Source organism: Xenopus laevis, chromosome 8S (assembly GCF_017654675.1).
Source record: "Xenopus laevis strain J_2021 chromosome 8S, Xenopus_laevis_v10.1, whole genome shotgun sequence".
NCBI classification, from domain to species: Eukaryota; Metazoa; Chordata; class Amphibia; order Anura; family Pipidae; genus Xenopus; species Xenopus laevis.
Window position 1 is genome coordinate 88,829,373 of NC_054386.1, and position 15,404 is coordinate 88,844,776.

At 40.7% G+C, this 15,404-nt stretch overlaps 2 protein-coding genes across 2 annotated transcripts in view; both read left to right on the forward strand.

Moving 5' to 3' along the window:
* The first annotated feature begins 10,385 nt into the window (after positions 1-10,385).
* Positions 10,386-11,571, forward strand: LOC121397803 (protein dispatched homolog 2-like). The gene has a single exon (XM_041575407.1). It carries the CDS (start codon positions 10,534-10,536, stop codon positions 11,473-11,475), a length of 942 nt encoding a protein of 313 aa, XP_041431341.1. The 5' UTR covers positions 10,386-10,533; the 3' UTR covers positions 11,476-11,571.
* Positions 11,572-15,156: 3,585 nt separating this feature from the next.
* The window catches only part of knstrn.L (kinetochore localized astrin (SPAG5) binding protein L homeolog), a gene marked incomplete in the record, with an annotated part of 12,088 nt that continues 11,840 nt past the window's right edge, over positions 15,157-15,404 (forward strand). The window contains 1 exon segment of the mRNA NM_001127851.1: positions 15,157-15,253.

The following is a 15,404-nucleotide window of genomic DNA, read 5'->3' on the forward strand; positions in this document are numbered from 1 at the left end:
CTATAAAGTCATCTAATTTATTTACTGTAATTATATACAGATCAATAGGGAGTGTCCAGCTTGTCAGATTAGTGACCTGACTCATGATCTCTCAATGCAAAGCAAGCGTCATTGCTGCTCCCATTGATATTGCAGGAGGTACAGAGGTAGAAATTTGGCATCTCTGTCTGATAAATGGAAAGGGCCTAGAACTGTCATCTAGTGAAAAAAACTGCATTATAATGCTTGCATAATGGCATACTTTGGCCTTTACAATTTGGCTTATGCCAAGAAGTTTTGGTAAATCTAGACCATAAATAATAAGCATGCTGGGAAATCCATAGACCTAGTTTGAAAATACTGTGCTTGAAACACAGGTACATGTAATTGTATCTAGTATAAGTATTACTCCATTCAACTCTAATATACAGTATTAAGCTCATATTTCTTTCTAGTTATTCTCAGCTGATCACTGACTGGCCCCTTCCAGTCTTGGCAATCTGTTTGCTTCTAATACTCATGTACTCTGGCTAGGCTCCTGGTTAGAAAAATGCCAGACTTCTCAAAACCTCTGATGGTGAGTTTTCCAAGGCTGGATTAAATTGCATACAACATATTCTAATAATTAAATGAAGTCTTGGAATTTTTTGTGCTTGGACATGAACATACTGTTTACAGGAAGGATCATTACTGGCTGATATGTAGACTTATAAATAAAGGAAACCTTATCTTCAGTCCTAGTTATTATTTAGGATGTCCAATATTCCATAATAATATCCATTTCCCTGTGGATTTTGTGTATCATATGTGGCATTCTATGTTGTTACACAAGTCAAACACCCCGAAGGTTGGCCCTGATAATTTTAGAGCAGATAGTGATATAGGAATTTCCAGAGATAACTGGAACAATCTCTTCCTCCACTTTATGGGGCAGACATACTAAAGGATGGCTGTCACTATCGAAAATTCACCAGAAATCCCAGCCGCAGGGACAATTCACTAGCTAAAGAGTTCCGCGCCCTTTCGCCAGGTGAATTTTCACTCAGGCAAATGATCGTTACTCTGCAAATTCACTAAACTGCGAATTTTCCTTCCTTTTGCCAGAGTTTCCTTCACCAGCTTAGATCTAGTGAACTGAAAAGATGAAGCTACAGCCTCCTCAATCTTATGTCAGTGACATCATATCCTGTATGCCGAAGTCATAAAAATGGGGGGGAAAAACGCTGGCGTTTTTTCATATTTTAAAGTGGGATTGTCTTTAAAAAGTTGTAACCATTAAAACTTTTTGTTTTAACATTTTTTTAACCAATTTGATGGGCATGCCATGTTTGTTTTAGGGTGGGCTCATGTCTAGGGCATTAGAGGATCTCTTTTGTCTTTATTTTGCTTCCTTGGACATGTGTAATAATAAGAGGCCACTCCAAGTATTTGCACCAACATCTCTAATAAAGACATATATATGACCTATATGTACCCGCCCTATTCAATCTGATCTAAGCGTAAGTGTACTAACGAAGTTTCGCTAGGCAGAACGTTCGCTATGAAATTCTCCCGAAAGCGAAACTCGCTCCAACCTTCGGCTGCCTAGACGCAACTTTGCATTTTAGTGAATTAGCGTAGTGGTAGTGAATTTGCACCTGACAAAGTTGTGTGAAATGTGGTGAAGCCTTCGCAGGTGAAAATTCACCCTTTAGTGAATTTGCCCCTATATTTCTATAATCTTACTGTTGGATTAACTTCCCTCAGAGGCAGCTGCAGGCAGTTGGCAGCCTATATTTGCAACCATTCCAACTGCTCCCTGAACTCTTTGCACCACTCCAGCCCCTCTAATGATGTAGTGCCTCAGAAAGACATCAGAAAGCTGGGTTAGTCATGGGTTGGCTTAGAGTAGGTTAGGGTCGTAAAATCTTCAACTGACACATCACAAGTACAACCTATGTTCTAAATATGGAGTGAGACACATCCACTCAGTTCTATTGACCAGCTTGCTATTGAATATAAATCCTGCTACTAAATAATTCAGATATCCTGAGGGTTTTGGTTGAAGGCCGGAGCCCTCAAATTACTGGTCTTCCAATGAGAAAGAATTACTTTTCAAAGCACAAATCAGGTTTTGTGAGATCATTTTGGGAAATTAAAACGCATAAACACCCAAAGAGTCAATGAGATATGTCTATGAAGATTCTCATTTATCCAGGTCATGATATACAGTATCTAGAAGAATTAATTCAAAGGCAACTGGAAATTTCTTAAAAACTTTTCACCACTCATTCGAGTGGCTTCAACTGAAGTGGTAGAGAATTCCCTGGCATTTAAATGACCTTGAGGGTAGTAAAGTCACTGATGACCACTTCAGTTGAACTGAAGAAGCCACTTGGATGAGTGGTGAAATTGTATGGGGGGGTTATTTATTAAGGTGTGATTTTTTCCACTGCATCCATTTTGATGCCACAAACCTGAAAAAGTTGTGGTAAAATTAGACGGGATTTTTTCAAGATTTATTGTGCCCGAAGCTGTTCCAAGTCCGAATCCGAAAAAACACCATCTAAAACCTGTCGAATTCATGTAAAAGTCAATGGCAGATGTCCCCTAAACCGTTTGAAGATGTTTTAACCCTCACAAAATTTTTGGATTCAACGCTGGTTTTTCCACGAAAACGCGAATTTTTCATGGTTTTCAGATGTAAAAACTTGAAAAATGCAGGTTTTCCGCGCAACAATATCATAAAGTTGTGTTTTTTCCCAATCTGATTTTGTAGAAAATAAGGGCAAATTGTGGATTCTAGTTTAGCCTCACTTTTTGTATTTAAAAAATCTGAAAAATATGGATTTTGATACATAACCCCCTAAATGTTCAGCTGCATTAGAATTAATTCTACTAGATACTGTAAGTCACTAAGGCTCATTTATCTACACTGGGCAAATTTGCCCATGGGCAATTACCCTTAGCAACCAATCAGATAGTTGCATTCATTCTTCTACCTGCAGCTGCCTGAAAAAAGCCAAGCACTGATTGGTTGCTTGGGTTACTGCCCATGGGCAAATTTGCCCAGTGTAGATAAATGCGCCCCACTGAGTTAATTTGCTCTAATCTGTTTATTCATAGTTCTGTTAAACACAGAACATGCAAGACAATGTGGGAACTGAACACTCGGGTACCTGATTACTGAAATATAGTTTCCATAGTACATGTAGTCAGTAGGAGCAGTAGAGGGAACAGCAAATGGCTGTAATTGCAAATACTGCTTTCAGTAATAATTATCGAAATGGGGAACCCATCACCGTCACCCAAAATATATATTCCAAATCCTATTTTTATCATGTTAGTGAATCAAAGTTAATTTCAATTACACTGTATAAATTATTTGAATCTCGTTTCCATCAGTCTGGGAATTCATAATTACTGTATAACAAGCAGGCAGGAGTCATTTTGTGGACACTGTTATTAAGGCAAGTCTTGCATCATCTCAGAATCTTCTTTGTGCACCAGAATGGGGGACCTAATGGCCATCCCCATTGTGAGGGTACTTGTGCGGCGGGGTCGTCCACCGAGCCATCGGCGGGGACGCCCGCCGCACCTTCCTTCTTCCTAGCCGCGCCAGCGTGTTTTCGCTGGCACCGGCTCCTCTATAGGGCGTGCGCGTCTCCTTCCATTTAAAGGCGCGCTGACGTATGACGTCAGCACGCAAAGGCGCGAAATTCAAACAGGTTTTAAGGTTTGTCTGTTTGATTACCCGTGTTTGACCCAGCCTGTTCCTGACTATTCTGCATTCTGTATCCTGACCCTTGCCTGCCTACGACAACTCTTCCTGCTTAATCCCTTGATTGACAACCTGGTTTGACCCTTGCCTGCCTGACGATTCTTGATATCCGCCTGCCTCGACCCAGCCTGTCTGACGATTCTCTTGCCTGCTCCATTTGTACCGTGACCTTCGGCCCAAAAGACTCTGCTAACAGCCGTGGCCCTTTGCCAGCCAGTACATCTCGCCTTGCACCTCTCGTTAAGTCCAGGTGGCACCCAAGTAACTGAGGGCCCCTCCCGAAGCCCAACGGTGGTCACACTACAGGTGAAGCCGAGCCGAGACCAGGGTGCTTGGCACTTGGTCTGGTACTCTGGTATTGGGTGCCGGTCGTGACACCCATGTCCTGGCTACACAATTAAAAGGTTAAGTCAGAGAACTGGGGGAATGTGGGGAGATCAGTGACATCTAGAAAGTGCTGAATGGAAAGTGAAAGTAATTGCTTGCCCCGTTTCTATGTCTATGGCATAGAGGAGGGGCAGCCAATATTTGATTGACAGCTGAGATTTTAAAATTTTTAAATTAGTTTAACAGCTATGAATGCTTTATTTTCAGAATTTCATGTTTAATTTGAAAACGACTTTTATTATACAGCTTTTTATGTCTGGGTAACAGGTCCACTTTAATGACTAAGTAACGCATATTGGAAGACTGCTTTGACAACCCCTTTCAATACCAAAAGAAAAAACTATTTAGTAGTACTAGGAAGGCATAATTTATATGTCAATGCAAATGATTTGCCCTTTCAACTATTTTAAATTATGTGTGAATTGAGCCAAGCAAGTAAATTAGAATAGTACAGATGAGAGCTATTATTTTATTGATAAAACACAATCATTAAAAACACATAAAGACTGATTTATTATACCCAGACCCAGGGAATGCAGAAATATTCCAGCAGATCAATTTGTTAGCTGTTTTATTAGCTGTACTCATCAATAATGTTTGTAAATAATATTGATGACTAATCAATTGATTTTGGGGAAACTAAAAATCTGGTAAAATCAGGCTTTTGCTGTATATTAAATAGGGATTGGGAATCTTTAGTGAATAATGATATATGACCCCAGCATTGCTGTATATGGGACACTATGATGATGAGTTGAACAGATTGTCCATTTGGTATATGCAAAAAAAAAGTGTCTGCCATGGCCTCGCTCCGGCAAAAAAACGAAAAAGGTCTTGTGGGTAATAAGAACAATAAATGATTGTATATGAAACTCTGAACGATGTCCTGTTGTTAATACACAAAACCAATAAATGATTTTACCCGGTCTCTAGTTCTGGGACTGTTTGTTATGCTAAAGTTTTCTTATTTGGTACTTACTTTAATGAACTTTTTGTTTGTTACAGGGCTTTGAGCCCAGAGGTACAGAAATCGGGAGAAAGTTAATAACCTGGAGGGACATGCAGAGCAACACTGGATACAAGAAAGCATTGTCTGTCTCTCCTCATAGTGAGAAGAGAAGGTAAAAGATTACTGTTTCTAAAGCTATTTCCAGTAATTCAAACTAAACCATATGATAATTATATCCTTTGTATTGGTAGGCATTTAATAACAAATAAGAGAATTGAGTCTAAACTGAGACGCATTACAAATGGTGTCTGTAGGGTTGCATGAGCCAAAGGGGTGAACTTTCACAAGCTGTGAACAAAGGATAAACCAGACCAGGACTGGATATAACCCTTCAAAATTTCAACAAATAATAATCGAACACTGATTTAATTACATGTAATACATCAAACAGCAGCCTTTTAAGTGTCAGGTAACCATAACAACAATCCTAATATACATTGGGGCTAATTTTTGAGTTCCCCGCAGAAGCACTCCCCTTAGTTCTTATTTATATCCTACTTGCGGCAGGGACAGTGCTACACTTTGTTTCTCATGCTGGATAATAAATCTGGTGTGAGGTGCAGAGGGCAACATTGGGAGGAACAACCATGTGTCCCCTCCTGCTCCGTATGTTGTGCATCTGAATAATGTGCAAGTAAGACGATGGGAGGGGGACTACTGCCAACCCCTCAGCACTGCTGAATTCAGACAACCCTGTATTCAAGGGGGTAGCTACAGGTCTCTGTGCACTGAAGTTGAAGTGAAAATATTAGCAGCAATTTAGTAATGGAAACAGACAGTGTGCAAAGTGCAATAATATGACTGCTTTGTGCCAATTTTTGAATTAATTGAATCTGCATCCATAACATGAATGTTTCTCCAAACTAGGGATGCACCGAATCCACTATTTTGGATTCGGCCGAACCCCCGAATCCTTTATGAAAGATTCGGCCAAATACCGAACCGAATCAGAACCCTAATTTGCATATGTGAATTAGGGGTGGGAAGGGGAAAACCATTTTTTACTTCCTTGTTTTCTGACAAAAAGTCATGTGATTTCCCTCCCTGCCCCCAATTTCCATATGCAAATTAGGGTTCGGATTCGGTTCGGCCTGGCAGAAGGATTCGCCCGAATCCGAATCCTGCTGAAAAAGGCCGAATCCTGGCCGAATCCCGAACCGAATCCTGTATTTGGTGCATCCCTACTCCAAACATTCTTTTTCTGAGGTGATGCAATATTCCCTTTACCAACAACCAAGACTCAACTTTGTGTTAACCCTTTCTTCTCAGCCTGGATGAAATGGACCTCACCTCAGGGAATGAACAAGGCAGAAGAGAGCAGATTCGGGAACCGCCGCATGGTTGAACAAGAAGATGGGGTAGATGGATTTTTCTGTGGTCCTCCAGGTAAGTAGACCACAGCTAGAAGTTTACAGGCACACCTTACTCACACAATAATCAGAGGAGCATAATTCACAACTCATCTGTTAATTGTGAATAAATGAATATTACAATTATGGCAGTGGTTAAAATAAATCTAATGGGTCCAACAGTAACATCCTTTAGGATCCTTCTATTTTTTGCCATTGTGATCTGTTTGGCATACATAAAAGTATGCTTCGGTTATGACAACACAGCCCCCCTATGCTCCTGGGTCCACCATATATCCTATGTCTACTGTCCCTATTATTAAACCAATGGGCATGATATAGGTCCTATTTTGTCTCTGGGTAAGTAGACATATTTACAATAAACTGTCAGGTTATAATGGGAATAATACAGGGGCATGCACCTGAACCACCTGACAAAAGTCCCTTCAAATGACAGATTACAGAACTGTTCAGATTAATTTGTAGAGACACTGTTTTTGTTGGCATACTCTATGTACAGAGGCTTGTACAGTAGGGTGCCAAAACTACCAGTCTGGCACAGAACAATTTAATGGCAAAAGTGTGTTAGGCTGAGATGTATACCTTGCCACAGTCTCTAATGTAAAGGGGGATTGAGCTACCCTAAAAATCTGATTTATTTGTTACAGGAAAGAGCTACTCACAACTCGTATTCATTTCTAAAACAGCAGGGAGTTTGTGGAATCTGCAGGCAATTCAATCCATGTGGCGCATGGAAAATGAAAAGGTGAGTGCTAAAGCCTCAGTATTAATCGGAAGCAACATCAAAGTGTTCATTTTCATTGAAAAATATTTGCAAGTTGAGGTTTCAGTTTAGGCATTTTCATTGCGGTTCTGTTTGTGGCCAAAAGAAGACACTTTGTTACCTTGGCGAGCCAGCTGTTGAAAAACAATTCCCAATGTTTCAGAAAGACCAAGACAGCTGAATAATCTGGTCGGTCCAAGAAAAATGCACAATGATACACAAGCATTTTTGCATAGGTCTAAAAGAAGGTGTAAGCAGAAGGAAATGGGGGTAGAAGAATGCAAGCTTGGTGCCCATAAACCTTTTCATTGTGTCCAATAACTCACTGATGACTGACTTGTTTGTATTGTTTTGTAGGCAACTTGTTTTTCAATAGCAATTCAGATTTGATTTTCACTCTGTCTTATAGTACTGTTACAGTGTAATATTCCAAGCTTATTTTGGGTCCTTATCACTTTCCTACCCCATATCTTAATTTTGTTGTCAGTGACATCTTCGTACGTAATGACAGACAGGAGTCGCAAATTTTATTGAATTGCAATGCTATAAGCTTGTAATGCAGTAAGACCATTAAGTACAGCAAAAGCACTGTCACCACACCTATATTTGTAGTTAACCTATTTGTGGGACGCAAATGTCATAAGGGGTCATAAGTACAAAGGGTTGCAATAGTGTGCTCCTTTATGTTCATGAATAAAGCATTTTATCCCAGGTCTGTCAATGCTTTGTAGCAGAAAAAAATCCAGTGACAGTTGCTGGGCGCCGTGTCAGTATCCCCCATCACTCCATGACTTGAATGTATGGATAACTTGCAAATTAGGGCCAGGTACAGGATATGCCTATGTGCAGCCCCCTCATACACCCCTCATGAATACAGCAATGAGGAATGCAGGCAGCAATATATCCATGTGGGACGCTGCAGGTCCAGTGTCGGACTGGGATGCCAGGGGCCCACCAGAAAACCTTAGACCTTGGGCCCACTGGAAAACCGTAGACAGTGGGACCACTTTTGAAACTATTATTCCTCCTCTCCTCTCTCTAACTCTTTATTCTCTTAGTCTTGTATTACTTACTTCTACTTCTACACTATATTCTTCCATTATTAAGCATTTTTTCCCCATAAAGAAATAGGGAATGACCATGAAATAGGCTAAATGGTTAGAAGCAAGAGGGCCCACTAACACCTGGGTCCACCGGGAGTTTTCCTGGTATCCCGGTGGGCCAGTCCGACACTGTGCAGGTCTATGTTTTCTGAAACAGAGCACAGATACCTGCCCAAGGTTGCCAGGTTTATATTTCAAAACCAGCCAAAGGCTATCAAAAAAGTAGCCAAAAAGTAGCCAAAAGCCATTTTAAAAGTAGTCCAAAAATAGCCCAATTTGTAAACTGAAAAAAGGGCATTAGTGTAAGTAAAATAATAAGGTTATCAAATCAAGTGTCTGGAATTTTCCATTAAATTTTCTACATTAAAGAGGACATTTTTACAATTTCCCTGTAAGTTAGGACAGATTTCAGGTGCTGATCTGCTCACTGTTCCCCAGCAGCAGGCTTGCACTCTTAATTTGCATTAAACAATTGGGGAGGTTTTGAAAGTCCAAACCCGCTGCAACTTTAGAAACTTGCTAACCTGGCAACCCTGACCTGCGCAATTAATTTAGGCTGAAAGGCAGGGTGAAATGTGCAAAAAAATGGTGGACTGTAAATCTCCACCTCGTAAATTACCCCTATACGTTTCCATTCTTAACGATTAATCTGCTACCATGTGCACATGAACTAAACAGATGCATTTTTAAAAATGTCTGATTATTCTTTGTTTTTAAATTGCAGATCCGTTCCCACCCCAGCTTCACAGAATTTTGTGAGCGTGGCCATACAAAAGAATGCTGTCCCAGCTGGTCTCTTGGCAACTACATAGCTGTTCTTTACAATCGATCATCATGCATGGAAATCACATAGAGGCACTCTTACCACTTCATGCATAGGCCCCAGGTCAGAGCGTTCAGAGCACACACATTGTGCCAAAGTGCCTGAAAAATGTGTTTCGATCCAGTGCAGTTTATCAGATGCTTCACTTTCTGCTTGACAGAGACTTTTTGAGTCCTCAAACAAAAGATTACCAAGTTCCATCATTAAAGTACAGTTTGTTATTTCTGCCAGTCATAAAGGGGTCATCCATGATGAACATATACCTAGACAATCTGGAGTCCTGGGATCTCTTCGATAACTACACAGCCATTACGGGAATGGACTTGGGGCTAAAGCAAAAACTTTTTCAGCACTATCTTGTCTTGGATACTGTGTATCCAGTGTTGTCGATAATAGCTATTTTTCTAAACATTTATTTTTACCTGCAATCTGTTTTCATAACTTTGATGATCATGATATCTGTGATTGGCTCACTATTGATCTCTTTTTTCTTATACAAGCTGATTTTCAGACTGACTTTCTTCCCCTTTGTTAACTTAATGGCAGTTATCCTTCTCAGCAGCATCTGTGCCAACTATGCCTTTGTTTTCTTGGATCTATGGACCCTTAGCAAAATTCAGCACTCTGCAGCTGGGCTAATGCAGTGGGTGAGCCATACTATGCATCACTTTGGATACCTTATAATAGTGTCTTGCTTTACAATGGGAACTGCATTTTATGCCACATATATGAGCAACAGCACTTCTGTGAGTTGCTTTGCCATCTATATGGGTTCTTCTGTGATGGTCAATATGATATTCATGTTGACCTGGCTCCCTGCCACCATTGTTGTTTATGAACGGTACATAGCGGTCAACTGCTCTTATAAATCTAAAGAATTTTGGAACAGCAGCACACATAAAAGACTCTTGCTTTCCTTCTGCCAAAAGTTGAAAGGTCTCCAGAGCACTTTATCTGAAACTTCAAAACTTCTCTTTGAGAAGCTCCTTCCCTGTGGGGTAATAAAGTTTCGATACATCTGGATTTGTTGGTTTGCAGCCCTAGCTGCAGGTGGTGCATATATTGCTTGCATGAGTCCCAAACTGAGGTTGCCCTCTTCTGAGATGTCATCTCTCCAAGTATTTCATCTCAGCCATCCATTTGAGAGGTATGATGCGGAATACTGCCACCAGTTTATGTTTCATCGTTCAGAGCATGGTGAAGGACAACACATACCAATTACGCTAATTTGGGGCATTAAACCACTTGATAACAGTGACTGTCTTAATCCAAAAGCCACGGAACACTGGTTACAGATGCTACATTTACTATTAGAAATACTGAGGATCAGAATTGGCTAATGGAATTGTGCCGTAAGGTGGAAAACCAAAGCTTTTATTACTCTGACCAAGACAAGAAGCCAAACATCTGCTTCATGGAAGACTTTCATAGGTTAATGGAGAGCCAACAGTGTTCACAAACTGACCAAAACCTTAACCTTTGCTGCAACCATGTTACATTTCCCTATAAGAGTGACATACTTCTTCACTGTATAAAAATGATGGTGAGAGAACAAGGGGGCGATGGAATGGAAACTTATGATATTGGTCCCAGATTTGATGCAGATGGTAACTTAACAGTCTTGGTTTTGGAATTTCAGACTGTGAATCATTATAGCTTCAACTACAGCAAAACCAAGAATGGGTGGTTTACCAGCAAGCTTTCACTTTATAATCTTCAACACACACTAAGTATTGAAATTATGGTGGTAACCATCTTTTCCATTGTGATTTCATTTGTAGTTCTGCTGCTTGCTACATGGAATGTCTTCCTTAGTCAATTTGCTGTGACTTCAATTGGAGGATCAGTTATGGTCACAACTGGAATTTTGGTTCTTTTGGAATGGCAGCTGAATGTAATAGAATCCCTACTTATTTCAGCAGCTGTCAGTCTTTCTGTTGACTTCACTGTCAATTACTGCATTTCATACCACCTTTGCCCACATCAAGACCGCCTAAGCAGATTAGTATTTTCCTTAAAACAGATGAGTTGTGCCACAGCTGTGGGGGCTTTCACCATGTTTTCTGCTGGGGTAATAATGCTGCCTGCTACTGTCCTGGCTTACAGGAATTTGGGCATTTTTATAATAATGATAAAATGCATAAGCTGTGGATTTGCTAGTTTCTTTTTCCAGTCGCTATGCTGTTTTTTTGGACCAGAGATGAACTGTGGGCAGATAATATGGCCCTGTGCCAATGCGTTTAAAGAATATCCAAATGACTCAAGGTGTTTGTGGTGGTAAAGAGAAGCATAACAGAACAAGGAAAGTGCAAGAGTCCAACACGGGCAATGAACAATATGAGTTACAGCCTTTAGCTAGGAACCTCAGTGACAGTTTTGATAATAGCACATGTACTAGTAAACTCTCCAAACGTCCATCTATGGTGTCTGAGGATATCCAAATCTCAGAGTATAAGTACCCCAAGCTTGGAAGCCAGCATCTGAAGAGTTAGAGGTCAATACAATAGGCCACCAAGCGGTATTTAGTGATTGCCCAGCTTTGCAAACCTCGTCCCCGTACAGACAGAGTAGCTTTGGCAATGAGACAGAAGCACAGGCGCTGCATCTGTCAAAATAAGAACAGCAAGAACTGGAATGGTTCTGTGGTTGACCATAACCAAGATAACAATGTGCACTGCCCAGTGCAACCAAACAGTGAAATACAGACAGTGCTCTATTCTGAAACTAAAAGCATTCAAATGTATGAATATTCCAGGTGCCTTTGTTCTATGGGTAGCTCGTTTGATGCCCTTGATTCAAATGAAACATGTCTTACTGAGCTTGACCAGAGTTCAAAGTTGGCCGAAACCACAAGCTTCTGATTTTCTTGATGTCCCTTATTCCCCATGCCATGAGGAAAGGGGGTCACTTGAATGGTAAAAGAGAAACCCTAAGACTGGCTCTTAAGGAAACAGTGTTTGATTCATCTTCTTCAGAACAGACATGTACGTCATGGAAAGTCCAGTCGAGTCAAGGCAGTGAAAACTCCGTCGTTCTCCCAAACAGTAAACCAGATATGCCTGACGTCTGGATAAAGAGGTTGAATAAATATAACTCTGGCTATATTAGCTGAACTTTCACATTGAGAAATGTTTTTGTTTTGTGTTTTTTTACATGAACTGGAACCCAATTTCAGTTTTTATTTTCCATAAATCTGGCGTTATTAATATATATGGAACAGAAAAAATGGAAGGCCAGAGAATGATGGTGCAAATACATTATTACTTTAATTATTTTTTGTAACAATTGCTATATCTCGATATTTGTGGCTACAAATTTACATATATCTTTAACCATTTAGCAAATTTTAATTATGTATAAGCAAATATATGATTAATGCATCATTTGTGTAAAATACAATCGATAATGCACCAGCACACCCTGGTGATGGTCCGGAACGGCTCCATCCAATATACTAGTCCTGTTTGCCAGTATTTGGCTTAAAAAACAAAATTATTTGTACTTGTAGAAAGAACTTTGATAAGCAATGTAAGAACAGGATAGCTTTCACAGAAAAAAACTAATTGCTCAACAGTTAATACATGAAAAAATGCATCTAGTCCAATGAACCATGAAAATTCTTAATTTTGCATAAAAATGTAAAAAAAAACACAATCCTGAAAATATGTTAGCAGCCAAAACCATATACCTTTTTCATATAGGCATTAAACAACTAGCAATTGTATGTGCTCATTATTTTATATTTTATTTTAAACCCTGCCTATCTACAATATAACTGAAAATTTCAAATTTATTTTAAGGATTTGGTAAGCCCAGATATCTACATGTGTTAAAAGAGCTCACTCTGCCCCAGGGACTTGATCACCTCCAGGATATTTCTTATATGTCCATTCAGTGGTCACTGAACTAGGGCAGTGGTGTCCAACTTCTATGGTACCGAGGGCCTGAATTTTTCTGGCCCATGTGGTGGAAGGCCGATAATGGAAGTCAGTGTTGACCACTCCCACTTTTAAACCACACCCATGTCATCTCAAGAACTTTTAAGACCATGTCCACATTAATGGTGGTAGCACACCAAAAAAACAAATGGTTGGTGCTCAATGCAGGGATATCGCTCATCTGTGAAAAATGTAAGTCATACACATATGCCACCTCCTCCCCTGTGGATAACACAGTATCCCCCAGCACATGATAAAACACCTTAGGGGCTCCAAACAACAATTTCCAAATGCTAAAACACCCCCAGAACAAAACCTATCAGGCTCACATCCCAAAGGGTAGAGAGTAGGGCAGACAGAGTATGGCGCACGCAGGGAGCATAGGGCAGACAGAATATGGAACACACAGGGAGCATAGAGCAGGCAGAGTATGGCACACACAGGGAGCATAGGCAGGCAGAGTATGGCACACCCAGGGAGCATAGGGCAGGCAGAGTATGGCAAACACGGGGAGCATAGGGTAGGCAGAGTATGGCACACACGGGGAGCATAGGACAGGCAGAGTATGGCACACACAGGGTGCATAGGGTAGGCAGAGTATGGCACACACAGGGAGCATAGGACAGGCAAAGTATGGTACACCCAAGGAGCATAGGACAGGCAGAGTATGGCACACACAGGGAGCATAGGCAGGCAGAGTATGGCACACCCCGGGAGCATAGGGCAGGCAGAGTATGGCACACACAGGGAGCATAAGGCAGGCAGAGTATGGCACACACATGGAGCATAGGGCTGGCAGAATATGGCACACCCAGGGAGCATAGGGCAGGCAGAGTATGGCACACACAGGTGTTGCTGTCTCCTGCTCTATCTACCTTCCCTATGCTCCCTATCAGGCAAGATAAACGGCTCACACTGTGCTACTTACAGCAGTTGTCTTAAGTGTGAACAGGTGAACAATGTAGGCAGTTTCAGTCTGAGTCTGAGGTGTGAACAGTACAAGGCTTTAGGGGTGTGAATTATTTGGGGACTCTATTTCCCTTGTAGTTAGAATACAAATTTTGTCCTTATATCACCATTGCTATTTTTATTGATTACTGTGCAGCCATTAGGCTTTCAGAGGTTCTGCCTGGGACCAAAATTTTGGCCTGTAGATGCTTCCAACAGTTATAAGACAACCCAGAAGAGGCACATCCCTTTCCCATTGTTGGGTTCAGCCATTAGCAATCTGGCCTTTCCTGTGTGGCCAAACCACATTCCCAGAATGATTTTATTCAGCCTAAAAGCGGAATGAACAGACAGTAAAAGAACCAGCCTACCTAGTGCATCCTTTATAGAGATGAGTATGTTTAACGAATAATAATAATGTCATGCTTTTTTTTTTTAATCTGTTAGTGTTAATATAGTATTCTAGTTTAATAAAACAATCACAGATTTCATATGTTTTACACATTTTATTTTTGTTTTAGTGACAATAATTTGCACATAAAGCCTTATTGTGCTGAAAAAAATCTATAATGGTATGCATCCCCCTAACATTTTTGCTTTAAATCTTAAATTAACCTATACCGTCCCCTATACAACTTTTTCCGTCTATGAGAAGCTAGATTGGAATATGCACTTCTGCAGCTAGGTACAATTGATATTTCTCTTGATATCATAAAGGTTACCAGCTATATCCTGTACATAGTTTTTAGAATAGATTAACTTTGTTAGGCAATGCTGTTTGATGTCTTTTTTGACCATTTTCTTAAAATGTATTTTTCCTTGCCTTTTTTTTTTTAAAGTGTGTGTGTGTGTGTGTGTGTGTGTGTGTGTGTGTGTGTGTGTGTGTAAAACTTTGCTGTGAAGGAATTGCAGCACCGTCGCACATGCGCACAAAGTCCAGCCAATCCCAGAGACGAAGTTCTCGCGGGCGTTTCCTGCTTCTTGTAGAAACCCGGAAGTGACGTAATAAAGTTTGAATTGGCTGGCGGGTCGGAGCTTCTGTGACTGTGAACTGGATGCTTCTTAGTCGCTGTATTCCCCTTCTCTTCAGCTGCTGACAGCTTGTTTTCTGCGCGAGCACGGACGGCAGTGACTGATTTATAGCCCTTATTACTGCTCCTAACATTGCCCGAGGTGTGTGCTGTTCTGGAAGGACAAGTTGCTGATGTGGGTTTTGGGAAGGAACGTGCGAGGGGATCGGATCGTGTGTGGAGAGCTTACGATGTGCTGGTGTGTGCTAATGGGCTCATGCTTGTATTATTGTGGCTTGTATGCAGCTCTGGGA

Bases quoted from the DNA above. Each gene is read 5' to 3' on its own strand.
- LOC121397803 (XM_041575407.1), top strand. From the start codon at position 10,534: ATGGAATTGTGCCGTAAGGTGGAAAACCAAAGCTTTTATTACTCTGAC.